General features: G+C 38.8%; 1 protein-coding gene across 2 annotated transcripts in view; it reads right to left on the minus strand.

Annotated features, from left to right (window-relative positions):
- The window catches only part of SRBD1 (S1 RNA binding domain 1), a 226,741-nt gene that overhangs the window by 134,713 nt on the left and 73,640 nt on the right, over positions 1–18,388 (minus strand). For both annotated transcript variants that reach the window (XM_084622475.1, XM_084622474.1), the window contains 3 exons: positions 18,117–18,274; positions 12,218–12,308; positions 10,993–11,100 (listed from right to left, as the gene is read on the minus strand). In XM_084622475.1, coding sequence (XP_084478601.1) covers positions 10,993–11,100; positions 12,218–12,308; positions 18,117–18,274 — 357 coding nt within the window. The remainder of the gene's footprint in view (positions 1–10,992; positions 11,101–12,217; positions 12,309–18,116; positions 18,275–18,388) is intronic.

Raw genomic sequence — 18,388 nt, forward strand, 5'->3', positions numbered from 1 at the left:
AAGCACTTTTATGTAGAAATCCATGATTAAATCAAGTCTTCCTGACTAGTGATTTAAATCAATTTGATTTAAATCAAATCCACCCTGCTTAAAATCTTTTCTAGTTTTGCACAAATTCAACTTTTTCCTTGTGTGTTTATAAGATCTTTATAAAATCTGATGAGATTTATGTACGATAAATATTTTTGATCTTGGCTTTATATTTTATCATTGTTAGCATGATTTTCTTTTCAAAAGTAAAAATAAAGGGGGAGTATCTTTTTATAGGAGTATCTTTTTAATGGGTCTTCTATGAATTGTTCTACATTCACATCAGATAATTCCCTCTGATGATCTGGAAAAGTTAAGAATTATATTTAGCTGTAGACCTCTTTTTACTAGTTACGTGTTGTATTTATTTTTTATGCTGTTTGGTTCTCAGATTGATGTAGACAGGACCTCTTTGTTTCTAAATTAAGAGACATTAGCAATCAATCATTCACTCTCTTTACATCTATTAAAAAGTTCCTGACTGGACTTCATTCTAATTCCAAAAGATACAGGGTTTTTCCAAAAAAATCCTGCTTCCTTCCACATTGCTGTAAAACCCATTTCACAACTTCAGTAAACACCCCTCTAAAAGTTTATATTTAAAAATCCCCACATTCATTCTAGGGAAGGCCAGAATTCACATCTCCTAGTATGCCAGCTCAGCTGGTGGTTTTCCGGAGCCTGTGCAATTTTTTTTTCACTTGCCTGCTCTTCTTCAGACGGGTGAATAGAGATTTCATCTAGCATACTCACATAATCAGGACAAGAAAACCTTGCCTTTTCTACATGGTCAGGTTCAGAGTTTCAAAGTGCCTTCTGAGATTCACTCTTGGATGAGGCCTGTGTGGATACAAAAATTTGGATCCCCATCTGATAAGCATCCACAGTAATTAAATTGTATCTGACCCATGATCCACACTTTTAGATGGATCCATATCTGCACCAGCACCTTATAGAGCAGCAGTTCTTAACCAGGTGTCCGTGGCCCCCTGGGGGGCCAGGAGCCGGTTTCTGGGGGGCCACGGCCACTCAGGGTAGAAGCCCTGAGCCCCAACACTCCTCCTCCACCCTCCCGGAGCTAAAGCTCTGAGCCCTGGCTCTCTCTTGGGGGGCACCAGGGCTCAGAGCTTCAGCCCCACGGGCAGACCCCCTGAACCTCCCCTGCTCTTCCCCCCTCCCCGTCAAGAACTGCTGCTCTAGTGTCCTGAGCGGATCAAAAATTTGCATCTGCATCCGATCTTCAATCTGCAAAGATGGGAAACATCTGCGGATTTGCAATTTGGGCTCACCACACTTCTATACTTACACTTCATGTGACTTAAGCAGGCTTATGTCACATGAAGCTCAGAACCTCATCTTGAGGCCTGCTGATTATGGCTGACAGTTTAATCAAGAGTGTGTGTGTGTGTGTGTGTGTGTGTGTCCATCTCAAATCATATGTGATTTGAGACACACATATATATTTATTTTCTACAACTTTTCTTGCACTATATATATATATATATATATATATATATAGAGTGCAAGAAAAGTTGTAGAAAATCACTCTTTTCACCGAGAAGTCAAATTCTCACTTACAGGATGGTCCCAAATATAAACACAGCTAAAAGTTAGCATTCATTAAAACAGGATTACAATGAAACTACTGCCTGCTGATGTGACGTCAGAAATTCTGTCAGCATCTGGAAATATAACATATTATATGGTTGTTCCTGTGAAGTGCTCATGATTATCAGTTGTGCTTCAACTGCTCCCAGTGACCACAATGAAAGGGTTAACACCCTTTAAGCAAGGGCTGGAAGACAGTTTGGATGGAGAACATTATATAATTTTCTAAAAATTGTGTCCTATTTCCCCTACACACACACACACACACACACACCCCTTGTCACCATTCAAAATATTATTTGTTGTTTAGAATTTTGCGTGTCTGCGTTTAAGACTTAGCAAAACCCAAGCAGCTAAATGGTTAAAAACAGTTTGTTTTTCAGTTCAGACACTTACATGCTGTCTTTGTAGAACATTTATTCCTTTTGCAACAGCTTTGGAAACTATTTTCTGCCTCCTATATAGGCATCTAATGTGTGGTTGCATACATGTGTCACCAATGTTATACTGTCTAACAGATCAAAATAACCTGAAGAAAGTACAATTTGAAAGAAATATGAGTAAAATTTTCCACTTCCTCCACCTCTCCTTTCAGTATCCTCAACAGACTTGAAACAACTGCTTTAATGCAGCAAGCAATAGCTTGTAAAAGGATGCAAGCCAGCTGAAACATTTGACAGACAGTGTTAAATACCAAGGGATTCATATCAACCATTTTACTTTAAAAGGTGCTTTGATGTTAGCTATCTTTCATGTACCTCTTTCATGGCACATTATTAAAGAAAACTGAACTGAGGTAAATCAAGTCCCAAGGTCACATCTAGAGTTACAGTACTGAGGATACCTGATGAAATACGGACTAATGCTGGCACAAGCACTGAATACTTCTGTTAACCAATCAAACAAGTTTTACAAGTGGCTCTGAACTTTATTCTGCAACTAGATGTCAGACATCTTAATCCCCCTGCATCGCCTTGAAACCTAATTATCATAATGTGAACCTGAACGCTAGACTCCCTTCAAACTGAGAGTTCTATCAAGCAGAAAAGCAATAGGAATTAAGTTGGGTGTAACATTAGAAATGTAGAGGCACAGAGAACTTGAAAGTGGCATTTGTTCAAGTCTACAGAGTAGAACAGATATTCAGCAACGTAAAACACAGATTAAAATCAAAAGGGGAATTTACAGTTTGTACAGACACCTATAAAAATACAAATGAACTTAAATTCCTCTTGAACAAATATTTTCAAATCCATTTTTCACCATTAAGAACCAACTTCAAAGTTATGAAACTCCTATTCTACCTCAGCAGAAAATTCCTAAGTATTTAAAACATTAAAGCAAAGAAATAAAATGCATTAGAAATGAGCGTACAAGATTTTATGGATTTTGCTTGACTTGCTACAATATAGTAGTGTTTGAATATAAATACTAGTAGATCATCAATAAGATCAATGCTTCAAATGCCTGAAAAGCCAGAAAAAGATTTTGTCAAAGGTAAGGGAAAAGGACAAACTGTTTAAAGTCAAGGATAACAGAAACAATACAAATGACAACAAGCCAAATAGATAATAAACAAAAAACACTTAAAGTATATGGGTTACGTTCTTAATTGGCTGATGATGTTTTATCTACCAGTAATCTAATGTGCATGCTATAAACTAGTGTTAAGTGTGAGCTGAAATAATTTATCGTGAATGCACTTCAATATGCTTGTATTCTTAGCATAAGACCATTTAGGCAGAAAGAAAAATTGTGCTTTTTAAAATTTATTTTTAAAAACATTATAAAGCTGTTTATATTGCTCTACTCTAGCATAGCTCATCTGTCACTCAAACAGTTGTCACTTCACAGACTCCTAGAACTGACAGCAGGCCAAAGAAAACCAGTCCCAGGGCTCTGCAGATGCATTTCCCAAAGATTTTTAATTTAACTTAAAAAGGCCCATGAAATCCTGAAGTTCGTTAGCTGTCATGTTAATGCTGAACACGCTGTTGTTTCATTTTCATTTTGGGTTCTGTTAAAACAAATATACATTTGTCTAAACAGAACATCTGTTTTGGGTATAATACATTGTATCTTTGGCAAGAACTCACAATAAAACTAACAAAAATAATCAAGAATATTTACTGGGCCTGGCAACAAAAGCTGATTTGTAACAAAAAACCTAAAGACCAGATATGACTGTCTCTGGGCTCTAGTCCAGTCCTAATCTAAACCAATAAACATCGGTCTACAAGAGAAACTACATTAAAAAAAGAGAAGTCCTGCAATTATTTTGGTTGGACTTAGGTATAGAAAGTGTGCTGGTTATAAAAGTAGTGAAAAATATTTGTTTTAAATCAAAAACTGTCAAACTTTGTTCAGAGAGTTTTTAAAGCCACACACACACACACTCCATATGCCTCATTTCTTACTGCAGTCTTCAGTGATTTCATTTTTGAATAAAAACTTTATTTTGCAAAACTTGAGTATTTCAGTAAAACTCTCTGCTTAGTCTGCAGAAGAGAAGAATGAGGGGGGATTTGATAGCTGCTTTCAACTACCTGAAAGGGGGTTCCAAAGAGGATGGATCTACGCTGTTCTCAGTGGTAGCAGATGACAGAACAAGGAGTAATGGTATCAAGTTGCAGTGAGGGAGGTTTAGGTTGGATATTAGGAAAAACATTTTCACTAGGAGGGTGGTTAAGCACTAGAATGGGTTACTTAGGGAGGTGGTGGAATCTCCTTCCGTAGAGGTTTTTAAGGTCAGGCTTGACAAAGCCCTGGCTGGGATGATTTAGTTGGGTTGGATTTAGTTGGATTAATTGGTCCTGCTTTGAGCAGGGGGTTGGACTAGATGACCTCCTGAGGTCCCTTCCAAGCCTAATATTCTATGATTCTATGAATATATAACTGTTATTGTTGAAGGCCTTGTATTTTAATAGCTCATATTTTATTATACTTACTGGTATCAGCAATGTTTACAAATAGCTGATCAAATAAAATATTTTGTCTTTGTCATAGCTCTATTGGAAGACAAAATTGACTGGTATCCTTCAAGATATGTCTAAAATAAACTAAAATATACAAATTATATAAAGATTTAGAACTGCCCAGTCATTTCATTCTCGTATACCAACTACAAACAAAGGGTGAAATCCTGTCCTCATTGAAGTCAATGGTAAAATTCCCATTGACCTCAGTGGGATCAGGATTTTACCCAAGATCTCTCTACGTGCAATTCTGAAATGACTATATATGGCTTTGGAAACGGAGGACCAGAATTTCAAAGTGTGTGAGCAAAAATGGATGCCCAGCAGCAATAATTCAAAAATGCAAGTAATTAGCTGGATGTGTAACTAGCCGCTAGTACACAACATAAGCAGGACTGCACATGCAGTGATAGTAGCTGTACACAGAAGTTAGACATTCAATTGCGTATAAATTTTAGTACACACAATTACTCACATACTTTCCTTATTGTATAACTCTCATTGTCTGAAATTGTATCATGCTAGTTTCACGATAGGTAGGAGAAAAAAGGAAATGAGAGGGAGTAATGGTAAAAAAAATCACCTCTGCTCTCTAACCCCTCCATTAGTGATATTTTTAAAAATGTATTTCACAGGCTTTAAATACAAATGAAGCCAAAGCCTGCAGTTCCACCCCAACTGTTTCCTATCCCTCCTCCAAGCCCACATGTTCTGCAACAGCTGAGATACTAAGAAGCTGATTTGGAAGATTTGCAAGAGCTCCCAAATCTGCTCTTTAAGTACTGCTAAACTGTTCAGCAAGCTAGCCTCCTCTGAAGGGCCAGTGAACATACTGGCCTCTCTATTAAAAAAAAAAGGGGGGGGCGGGGGGGCTTCTGGGTTCCAGTATGATTGACACAGCTTTGAAGTATGCGCATTGAAGGCAACAGTACGGTTGAACTGAAAGCGAACACCTAGGCAAGGTAGTAGAGTGTTGGTGTACTTGAGCAGTGCTGAAGAACTAATGCTTGGAGACTGGTATTACTGAGTTGGGTGTGAACGTTGCCTTAATTTATGTTTTCTGCTACAACTTTTAGCACTGGTTTCACTCAACTGGTTTGTAAACTGATTTAGTTCAACCTGTGCAATGCCCCGGGGTGGACACTCTTGTCTCAGATTAAGAATGTACTGTTTCAATTTTACTTAAATTGATTCCTTAGTAGTAGCAGAATTGATACAAGGTATCCAAACAAGAGTGTCTCTCACCAGGGGATGGCACGTTTAACTACGCAGCTGTACTCAGACTGTGTGTAGAAAAGGCCCTTGCGTTTTCATTATCATGAAGAAACGCACTTGAGCAACCTTATCTCTAAATTAGGGCTGTCGATTAATCACAGTTAAGTCACGCAGTTAACTCAAAAAATGTATCGCAATTAAAACAATTAATTGCAATTTTAATTGAAATGTTAAACAATAAAATTCCAACTGAAATGAATGCAATATATTACGATGTTTTTCTACATTTTCAAATATATTTATTTTTATTACAACACAGAATACAAAGTGTACAGCGCTCACTTTATATTATTTTTATTACAAATATTTGCACTGTAAAAAAAACAAAAGAAATTGTATTTTTCAATTCACCTCATACAATACTATAAAGCAATCTCTTCATCGTGAAAGTGAAACTTACAAATGTAGATTTTTTTTGTTACATAACTGCATTCAAAAACAAAACAATGTAAAACTTTAGAACCTACAAGTCCACTCAGTCCTACTTCTTGTTCAGCCAATCACTAAGACAAACAAGTTTGTTTACATTTAAGGGAGATAATGATGCCGGCTTCTTCTTTAAAATGTCACCTGAAAGTGAGAACAACATTCACAAACCTCTTCATGCTTCGGCCACCATTCCAGAGGACATTTCCATGCTGACGACGCTCGTTAAAAGAATAATGCGTTAATTAAATTTGAGAATGAACTTTTTGGGGGAGAACAGTACGTCTCCTGCTCTGTTTTACCCGCATTCTGCCATATATTTCATGTTATAGCAGTCTTGGATGATGACCCAGCACATGTTTGTTTCAAGAACACTTTCACTACAGATTTCACAAAACACAAAGAAGGTACCAATGTGCGATTTCTAAAGGTAGCTACAGCATTCAACCCAAGGTTTAAGAATCTGAAGTGCCTTCCAAAATCTGAGAAGGATGTAGCCTGTGGCACTTGCTTTCAGAAGTCTTAAAAGAGCAACACTCCGACGCGGAAACTACAGAACCCGAACCACCAAAAAAGAAAATCAAGCTTCTGCTGGTGGCATCTGATTCAGATGATGAAATTGAACATGCATCAGTCTGCACTACTTTGAATCATTATTGAGCAGAAACCCTCATTAGCCTGGTTGCATGTCCTTTGGAATGGTGGTTGAAACATAAAGAGACATATGAATCTTTAACAGATCTGGCACGTAAATATCTTGTGATACCGGCTACAACAGTGCCATGAGAACACCTGTTCTCACTTTCAGGTAACATTGTAAATAAGACGTGGGCAGCATTATCTCCTGCAAATGTAAACAAACTTGTTTGTCTGAGTGACTGACTGAACAACAAGTAGGACTGAGTGGACTTGTAGGCTCTAAAGTTTTACACTGTTTTATTTTTGAATGCAGCTTTTTTTGTACATAATTCTACATTTGTAAGTTCAACTTTTATGACAAAGAGACTGAACTACAGTACTTGTGTCATAAATATAAAGGGAAGGGTTACCACCTTTCTGTATACAGTGCTATAAAATCCCTCCTGGCCAGAGGCAAAACCTTTTCACCTGTAAAGGGTTAAGAAGCGCAGCTAACCTGGCTGGCACCCAACCAAAATGACCAATGAGGAGACAAGATACTTTCAAAGCTGGAGAGGGGGGATGGGGACGGGGGACAAAGGATCTGTCTGTGTGATGCTTTTGCCGGGAACAGATCAGGAATGCAGCTCAGAACTCCTGCAAAAAGTTAGTAAGTAACCTAGCTAGAAATGCATTAGATTTCCTTTGGTTTAATGGTTGGTAAAATAGGCTCTGCTGAATGGAATGTATATTCCTGTTTTTGTGTCTTTTTGTAACTTAAGGTTTTGCCTAGAGGGATTCTCTATGTTTTGAATCGGATTACCTTGTAAGGTATTTACCATCCTGAATTAACAGAGGTGATTCTTTTACTTTTTCTTTAATTCAAATTCTTCTTTTAAGAACCTAATGGCTTTTTCATTGTTCTTAAAATCCAAGGGTTTGAGTCTGTGCTCACCTGTACAAATTGGTGAGGATTTTTATCAAAGCTTCCCCAGGAAAGGGCGGTAGGGCTTGGGGGGATATTTTGGGGGCAAGATGTCTCCAAGCAGGCTCTTTCCCTGTTCTTTGTTTAACACGCTTGGTGGTGGCAGCATAGGGTTCAAGGACCAGGCAAAGTTTGTACCCTGAGGAAGTTTTTAACCTAAGCCAGTAAGAATAAGCTTAGGGGGTCTTTCATGCAGGTCCCCACATCTGTACCCTAGAGTTCAGAGTGGGGAAGGAACCTTGACAACTTGTATGAGGTGAACTGAAAAATACTATTTTTAGTTTTTTATAGCACAAATATTTGTAATAAAAAATAAATATAAAGTGAGCAGTGTACAATTTGTATTGTGTTGTAATTGAAATCAATATATTTGAAAATGTAGAAAATATCCCAAAATATTTAAATAAATGGTATTCTATTATTGTTTAACAGTGCGATTAATCACGCAATTACTTTTTTTTTTTAATCGCTTGACAGCCCTACTCTAAATTAGTGAAGCTTTGCTGGAAATGTAATAAGACACGAAGGAGTGTTCATTCTGGGACCATCAAAACATTATTCAGGTTACTGACAGTACTCATTCTTCTGACTCATGCTTCACAATGTCCCTCAAGAAGTACATCAGTGGCCTTGGTAATTGCTCAAATAGTCAGCTATACTTGCCAACTGTCCCCTTTGGCCAGGACTGCTCAGGTTTTTTAATTCTGTCCTGGGTATTAGCCGTCCTCAGTCCCTGGCAGCTGGCTGAACTATCTCGTGAAGAAAAAAAATACTTCCTGCATCGAACAACTGCTTCCAAGAGTAAGCAGCAGGCTTCCTGTGCATGCACACACACACCTCTGAGCAGGGAGAAACAGCAGCCAGACAGAAGAGCAAGATGAAAGTTCAACCTCCAGAAAAGATAGTCAGTCAAGGAGGCCAGAAGTGGGGGACAGACACTAAGACCCCAGGCTCAGCTTATCTGGAAATATTTAAATAGTGACAGCTATGTGGCTAATAGCATCCAATATTCTGAATAGGTTTACTGCGATCAAAATTATTCCACCTATTATTCCTTTTAGCATTATTATTGGTGCCACCTTAGTTCCCTATACAAGCTCACCAAAGCAGAGACCATCTTTTCCTTAAGTGTGCACCTAGTACAATGGAGCCCTAAATCCCAGTTAGGACCTGCAAATACTAGCACAACATAAATTAATAAACAGTGACAGTGATACTAAATAGTACTTTAATTATGCTAACTTTTTATTTCAGCTATCTAAAAGTTTATATTTCACTAGGAGTTTTACAACTAGTTTTGTCAAAAAAGATAGATTACTCATTAAAACATATTATAGTTCTTGAAACTTGAGAAAAATCTGTCTCCATATACTGTTATTAGAGAAATCTACCTACTTGATACTTTGGGTTGAAAAATGTTCTCAAAAATTCCTATTTCCACATGCATTTTACCAGTTCCTAATATTTTTATTTTTAAAATATTCCATTACAGTAGCGCCACAAAGTTCAGCCCAAGAAACTGACAGGGCTAAATATTTTGGAAGTTCTCTTTACATTCCTATTCTACCAACAAAATAAATGTAAAAAAACACACACACAAAAAAAAGCAAAGCATGATAAGAAAAACGTCCACAAAACCTGTTATAAAATAAAATAAAAAAATCTTGTTGCACGAACTTTAACAAACAGATATTTGCATTCTGTAGCACAGAGAACTGAAAAAAAAACTGACAAATGACCATTCAAACAAGTTACGATTGCTTCTTCCAATAAAGCACTGATATTTCAATAACTGGCTTTCAAATTTTATCTAAATGAATGACAATAAAATTTTACAATATGCCTTTTTTCCAAGTCTTCCATACTAACCAAGTCTTCCATACTGTCTTCCATACTAACCGAACTACACAAAGCCCCTGCTTTTGGGCTAGAGTCAATAAAAAGCTTCTGCAGCCTTGCATGAGCTTCCGATTTGAAAACAAACACTAAAAAATTTAAACAGGACCCCTAGAGTGCCTTTTGAAATAAAATCAGATTAATTATTGGTTCTCATCACAAATTTATACCAGTGTGGAAAACAAAGAACAAATGGACTTACATGACAACATAATTTCTTAGGAAAAATGCATTATTGAAAATTTCTGTCAGATCTCTTTTCAATCTATGGATTTGACAAAAAACGTTAAACACACAGAAGATGACAAAAGTCCAAAGAGAGAAAAGCAATCCCTTTTTGGAAAACTTAGAACTTCTTTTTACTGTATCCATCTTAACATTTCGATGGAGGAACAAAAATGGTTGCTTTTTACTTTCAATGCAAACGCTTAAATGCAAGATTTTAAAAAATCCTTTGAGATGATTAAATAATAGTGGGTAGAGGATCAAGAGGACTCCTTCCTATATTTCCACGAGGGAAACCAAGAGGCTCTGTCCTCTAGTCAGAGAAAGAGAAGCAGCAGACAAACTTACCATTCACATCAAAACCCAAACAGAGGCTTTTCAAACAGTTCTGTTTGAATTCTGAAATCTAATGGTCAAAAATTGAGTTTTGGGCAAGATGAATCCTTCATTACCCTTGCTGTGCATTAACAAAGGACTTTTTCCAGACAACTTAATACCCAAAGGATCAGCAAGCTTTCCATAGCATAGACAGATGATACCAGTATTTAAATTTGCATTCCAGTGACCCAGCCAAGCAATCAGCAACCTACCGTTGCCGTAGCAAAACACAGAGGATATGGGACACAGGTCCTCAGCTGAGGGCCGAGTTCCTTGGGCTGGCAAGACTTGGGGACTGCGATGGAGGAAGCACACTTATCCTCAAGGAGAGGAAATGTGTTGAATGATGCTCTCGTGAACTTCTCCAGACAACCCATGAGTGGGTTCATGCTCCAAAGGGAGCCAAGTCCACTTCTCTACGGCCAGAAGGGTGGGCCAAGCCTGATATAATGACAGTAAAAGATGGAGAAGAATGCAGAGGAACTACCTTTTAAAAAAACGCATTTAAAAGCACCTACTGAAATTGAAATGTGCTGAAAAGGAAAACAAAACATCAAGCAAAGGAAGCAATCTTACCAATATACAACATCCAAGGGTGCAAAGTACTTTTTCATAATTAAGTCAGCAAAGTAAGCTTCTGTCTCCCTGCAGGCAGTCCCATTGCCTATCACAACAGTGCTGCAGCTTTAAAGGAGATAAAGGACAAACAGTCAGTTTTCCTGCATCATTAGGGATGTGTAGCAATTTTATTTTATGTAATAGGTAAGGCTGTCTTCCACACATAGGAAGATCTTCCACATCTTCCACACATAGGAAGATCTTCGAACCCTGTAGACATCAGCACCTCAGCATGAACTAGGCTGATTAGCCAAGAGTTAAGCTGCACAACGCAAACACTGTGGCGTATTACAAAAATGTGCCTGGCTACAGTAACTACAAAGTAGGTAGTACCCTGCAACAGAGAATTCCATCCCCTTAGTTGCAAGTACAACAGCAAAGCAACTTTTAATTGGCTCTAGCAGTAAGACTTTTCAAGGGCTTGAGGCATGTATGGGGGGAGGGACTGATTGTCTGAAGGTTTGAGTGCATTGTGATGATGTGAGTGGTGAGAGCAATAATTTTCGCATATCTCTTACAGAAATGAACAGCAATCCTAACTACAGGAAACACAAGGGCTGTAGTACATCACTCATGACTCTCCTTGGTTGTCTTCATGTAAAATCATTTTATTGCACAGACAGGAAAATCCTTCCCCGTGCAAAATGGCTTCTATTCAATTAAACAGAAGCCAAAATAAAGAAAAACTCATTTTGGAAGCTCACTCAATGGAACAACACTGGATGGAACTGCCTCCAAAATAGTACAGTAAGGGCCAAAGCTACCAATAATCCCAGGCTATCAACATGAGTGTTTAACATCAAACTCCTAATCCCTAGTGAACAATGTCCCACCACCCAAAAGTATCCCAAAATGTAATATAAGTGGCAATAGCTGTTCATAAAGGCTCCCAAAATAGACTAGCATGGGTGCTGCACACTAGGAATAAGATGAATTGGCACACCTTTGTAAATACATTTCCATAGCATCTAATTTGTAAACTAATTATATTCACTGCTTGATTTCAAAAGCATCTAATACATACAATATTTTAAAACATGAATATAAATTGAGCAATATTCAGCCGTCAGCAATGAAAGCAGAAATTCCACTAAATCTCTGGGCATCCTGCTTGTATATCCAATTTTGACATAATGTAGATATTTATCCTATTTATAGTTTAATGAAAGCTTCATCATCATACTTGTAATGCAGAAGAAGTCTCCTTATCTTTTCACCTTCACGGAATCCTTGTCCAGAATGCAAGTAGACAACATCAGTATGGAGTATCTGACCTAGAATGAGGAAAGGCAAAACCATTCAGTTAGAAATAGAAAAATCCAAACAGTATTTCCTGCTGAACTACCTAGGTGAAGGGCTGATTCACAAGAAAAACATTTCAATAATTATCCACCATTTTCTTACATATTGTGTACAACTGAGTTCACTGCCAGAATGAAATGAGTTGATAGACTTTGCCTAGCTCCTAGTAAACGTGTCCACATAACAAACCGCCAGCACCAAACAGCATCACTGCTTCTATTCAGCAAATATTTTTGTGATTAGAAAAAATGGTTCCATGGGGCAGGAAGGGTTTATTGTTGTAATCTGTACATTTTAAAGATCTGCTTAGAGAGAGGTGTGATCTAGCGGTCTGAGGACAGACCTAGAAGCCAGAATGCCTAAATTCTAATTCCAGCTCCAACAGAAACTCCTTCTGTCGGCTTTGGCAAGTCACTGTACCTCCCTGCAAAGTGGGGATAATATTAATGGACAGATTAAAAACATATCCTTGCATTTGTGAATACAGGCCCCACATTGTTACCACTGCAGATTTCAGTGTGTCTACTACAGCACATATCCAGAGACTGAGGTCTTGTTTAGACAGTGGGGTAATGTGCTCTATGGGGGTTGGATTTCTAAAGCATTCTAACTGGTCCATTTAGACCAGGGGTAGTAAACCTGCAGCACGCAAGCTGATTTTCAGTGGCACTCACACTGCCCGGGTCCTGGCCACCAGTCCAGGGGGCTCCGCTGCTGGCCTGGGATACTGGCCACTGGCCCCCTGCCAGCCGGCCCCCAGCCATTGGTCCGGGGGGGCTCTGCTGCCGGCCTGGAATCCCGGCTGCCAGCCCAGGGTTCTGCAGCTGCCCCCAGCTGGCCCACTGGCCCCAGCTTGGGACAGTGAGGGGTGCAGACAGGGTCAAGAGGGGGCGCAGCTCAGCACCTTCACGTTAAAAACTGTTCCAGCGCCACTGTGCTGGGATATTTTTAAGTCCTGATTTGCTGCTTACATCACTTGCACGCCACGCGGAACAGCGCGCTGCGTTTGATTTTGAGATTAGAATGTACATGCAAGAACTGAAATCAGAATTTTCTGACAGATTTCAAGATTTCCAGCGATTTGGCCCAGTGCTTTCTTTTCTAATTAAACCTGAAAAGTTCAACAAAAGTGACTTGGATTTGTCTGTATTTCAGTGGATGGGTGTTGAAGATTTCGAAACGCAGCTCATTCAGTTAAAAAGCTCAGAATTGTGGGCATCAAAGTTTGGAGATCTCCGGAGCGCACTTGAAACTACCAAGAGAGATCATGGGGCCTCTGTTCTGACCTGCTGGACGTCCCTGCCAGTGCAATTTAACTGTTTGAAAAAATTGCGTTTGCAATGCTTTCAGCATTTGGATCCACATACCTGTGTGAACAGGTATTTTCACACAGGAAATCTGTCCTCTGTCCCTCTCAAAGCCGGTTAACAACTGGATCACTCAGAAGCCTGTGTGCAGCTTAAAGTATCCAAATACATGCCAGACATTGGAAAATTCGCAAGGAAAAGCCAGGGCAAGGATCACACTAAACTGATAAGATCTGCATTTTAATTTAACTTTAAATGAAGCTTCTTAAACATTTTAAAAACCTTATTTACTTTACATACAACAACAGTCTAGTTATATGTTATAGACTTATAGAAAGAGACCTTCTAAAAACATTAAAATGTATTGCTGGCATGCGAAACCTTAAATTAGAGTGAATAAATGAAGACTCGGGACACCACTTCTGAAAGGTTGCCGACCCCTGATTTAGACCTTGTTCATGTGCCTCATCGTCATGCTGTTTAAAACAGCACTAAGTTAAAGCACACTAGGGAACCTTTAGTGCACACCAGCAGGGTCTACACAGACCAATTCATGTACAGCACATCAGCGCGCCCTAGAAATCACATCCCCATAAAACATGTTACCCCTCCAAATAAACGAACGCAGACACTGTTAATTCTTTGAATGCTGCTTCTCTCACCCAGATTAGGAAGAACTAATAGAACACTGATCACAATGATTTACTCCTCCCAGCACAGCAACAGACATCAGAGTTCATGAATTTCTCTATCTCACCAGCCCCCCATCTGCTCTGTGCTGAGCGATGTACGGGTGGAAGGCTAGTTATTGTCGAGGGCCCTGGACTAGAATGATTCCAGGTTTGGCCACAGATTTCCTCTGTGACCATAGGCAAGTCACTTAGTGACAAGTGCCTCGGCTCCCCATCTGTAAAATAAGATTAAAACTGATTTTCTAATCACAAAGGTGCTGGGAGGATAAATCCAACGGTAATTGTTCAGGCTAACATTTTGGTGGATCTGGGCTCCTTTCGTTTTTATCAACTCTTGCTAATAACACTTATTTACTTATTTCACAAAAGTCTTACGAGAACAGTAAATATTTGTAAAGCATTTAAAAGACACAAACAACGTATTCTTATTTCTGCAGTTGACCTTCCCCTTTTTAAAAAAATGAAAAGTATCCATAATGTTTTTGTTTTATGTTATAACCAAGTTTTCTGCATCTTTTCATTTTCATTTGGCAACTACTGGCCCAAAATGAGGATTTAAAGACTCTTTAACACCTAGTTAAGCAATACAGCTAGCTTTGCACTGGTCAAACATGTCCCCCCTTTTGGCAGAATTTCTGCAAATGCTGTCCCAGTTAAGGAGTCACTACTATTCACTACCAAGCTAAATAGTAAGTTCTCTAGGAGATATGCATATAAAATGGCCATCCCAATTAATTATGCCTTTTTTTCAGTTAGTTATACGTCACTGTACTTAAATACAGCAGCCATATTTGAATATACAGTGTGTGCGAGTCTATTCCCTGTACTATGTGCTGTGAAAGGGATTAAATTAGAGAGAATGCTGGACTGGGTACTTTGAAAGGCCATCAGTGATTCAGGAAACTTTATACAGAAAATCTAGGAAACGTAAGTCTGTAACTCTTAAAAATCAGACAACTAATAAGAAAACTCATTGAGATATAAAACAACATGAAGAGAATAAATCTGAAGGCATTATAAAAACTAATACATGATTTGAGCCTTGTCTTTGGGCAATATGGGGTTAATTCAACACCAAAGCCACTACTGCTTCCCCAAAACAAGTCTAGCAAAAAAAAAAATTGGAAAACGTAATTTCCATTTTCACAAAAATTTATGATGAAAAGAAAAGAAAGAATTATGCCTGTGAAGAACAGCATACTTGTTTTTAAATCAAGTGTCACTGGCTTGCAAAAAAGGCCTATTTCCTGTGATCCATAATTGGGTTTTTTTTTTTTTTTTTAAACAAAGACTGTAAAATGCATAAACATCCACAAGTTTTACGAGCTGGTTTCCCTTAACAGACTGTTTGATTATAATAAAAAGCAGCATACTTCACATTTTATCCAAACCACAGGTGGTGTGGCTCAATGTTTTATTTCACTGAAGAATTGACAAAATACTGGTATAGTTTCCAGATGCACACATTATGGACATCAAGGAGTTACAGAAGGCAGAGTTTTTTTGTTTTGTTTGCTTGTTTTGGGGTTTTGTTTTGTTTTTTTTAAAAAGAAAGATACATATTGTAAAGTATCAATTTGACATGTTGAGGAGAGATACAGATTTGCTGTGATCAAAGATAGGAAAGACCCTGGCTCTCTCACCATTTTTAATATATTTCAACTGCTGAATACGTAACCAATGCAGAAGGGGTAGGGAAAAGAAGGCTAAATAAACCATAGAAAGATAGACTTTATTTGGAAATGTTTTTCTGTCCATCAACAGAGAAGCACAAACATTACAAGGCAATAGGACAATGAGTAAATTTTTATTATGTGTAAGTGACTTAGCCTAAGACTCACTGAAAGTCAATGGGATTTAGACTTCTATTTCTATACTACAGCCTAAGTCAGCAAAACGTTTTGTCAGTCAGGGGTGTGAATATTCCACCCCCGTGACTGACATAAGTTACACCAGCATAAGCGCTCGTGTTCACAGCACTATGTCGGTGGGAGAGCTTCTCTCAAAGGTGGCTTTTTTATGCCAACAGAAGAGCTCTCTCCTGTCAGCACAGAGCGTCTTTACCAGACGTGCTGCATTTATAGACATGGCTTTAGGTTCCTCAGTGACTTTTGAAAATGGAACTTAGGCATTTTAGACCAACGACTTCCTATGCATCAAACAAAATGTATTATAAATACTCTGCTCCAAACCATAAGGAACTCTGTAAACAAGGCCAGAATCATTAGGAACTGACTGGGTAGTTAGCAAATGTATGAAAAACACTATGAACAACTTTTATTAACTACAGAGGTGGACAAGTACCTACATGACAAAACACATGCCATCACACCTGATACCTCTTTTTTGAGGTCTCAGCAGAAAAGGCAAGAACAGGATGGGAGGAGAAAGTGACAAACCTTTTCACATCCTTACAGGGGTAAACCTCCAGACCAAATTAAGGCACATTAGGGAGATTTGCCCTGCAGCTCCCTAAAAGTTCTCTGGTGAGCAGGTGCAGCTTCAGATCTCCAGAGCTGCTGGGTCCTGCACCTTCCGTAAGTGCCAGTTTACTTTAAAATATGCAATATTAAAGAAAAACAAGCAGAGAAGAAGTCAATTTCCAAGTGTGTAAACAGGTTATTTGTGTAGGAAAAAAATTATGAAGTACAGTAACTCCTCACTTAATACTTAATATTGTAGTTATGTTCCTGAAAAATGCAACTTTAAGCAAAACTATGTTAAGTGAATCCAATTTCCCCATAAGAATTAATGTAAATGGGGGAGTAAAAATTGCCAGACAAAAGGCATTATATACATTTTAAACAATTTTAAACAAGCTATTTAATACTACAGTCATTGCTGAGTATGAAGCTTGGTTGAGGTGGTGGAGTCAGAGAGTGGAAAAGGGGGGATTGTCCGGCTGCTCCTCTTGCTGAACTTTCTGAACTCACAAAAACACATCTAGAGACTGTTGTTTTGCTTTCCTTTTTTTTCCTTGGTAAATTTCTTTATGGCAAGTCATTAGATGACCAACTCCCCTGATCACTTTGGAGCTGCGTTCCCTGTCAGGATCACCACCACTCAGGATTTGCAAGCCAGCCTTAACCCGCCTCTTCTCCTCCCCCCCCACCTTCTCCCCCTTTAGTCCGCACACGGCTTCCCTGCTCCTCCCCCCTTCCCCCTGAACGCCGCAAACCAGCTGATTGCCACGGACAGGACGCGGGGGGAGCAGGGGAAAGGCAGGGTCCGCTGGCGGGCGGGAGGTGCTGGGGTAGGGGCATAGGGGAGCTGATAAGGGGGCTGCCAGCTGTGGACAAAGCAGGCAGCCAAACAACGTTATAGCGGAGCATTGTACAACTTTAAATGGAGCATGTTCTGTAACGGAGCAGAGATGTAAGATCGAAACAACGTTAAGCGAGAGGACGTTAAGTGGAGAGTTACTGTATTCAAATGCTAATTCCATTTTAAGCTGTAACACATTACGGATTCAAATCCTAACTGCCCTGTTTTAATTATTTACAACTGTGTGATGAGAGTGCAAAACTGTTCATTCCCACCTTGCACAGGTGAAAATGACTAGACAAGGGAATGGAGACTCAGGCCCATAACATTTAATGCCATGCTACTAAAGGAATTTGCAGGGTAAATAACATGCAAACATGAAAGACTAAATCATAACAGAAATTAGATACCCTCCATAAGTATATTGTATAACAACTAGCTTTTACTATAATTCAGTGAATTCCAAAAGTTAAACAGTGTTTTAAAAGCTGATGGAAAATGTGGAATTTAAACTTACTGGTTGGTGAAATGATAGCCAGCTTGCAGCCATGTTTGTACCCAGGATCAACTCCCATCATAGTACGTCCTCTCACAGGGCTCATCAGAAGCAACTGTCGAAGATTTCTTCCAAACATCATTATAGATTCTTTCTCTGCATCAGATGTTAACTTTGATCTTAGAGGATAGAAAGCAAAAAAGAGGGGTTTTTTCCCCTGTTAGTTTTCAGACACGTTTCTTAGTTGGTTCAAAGTACATGCTTTTTGGAGCATTTCTGATTATTTCTTCATT

Source organism: Lepidochelys olivacea (assembly GCF_965140295.1).
Source record: "Lepidochelys olivacea isolate rLepOli2 genome assembly, chromosome: 3".
NCBI lineage: Eukaryota > Metazoa > Chordata > Testudines > Cheloniidae > Lepidochelys > Lepidochelys olivacea.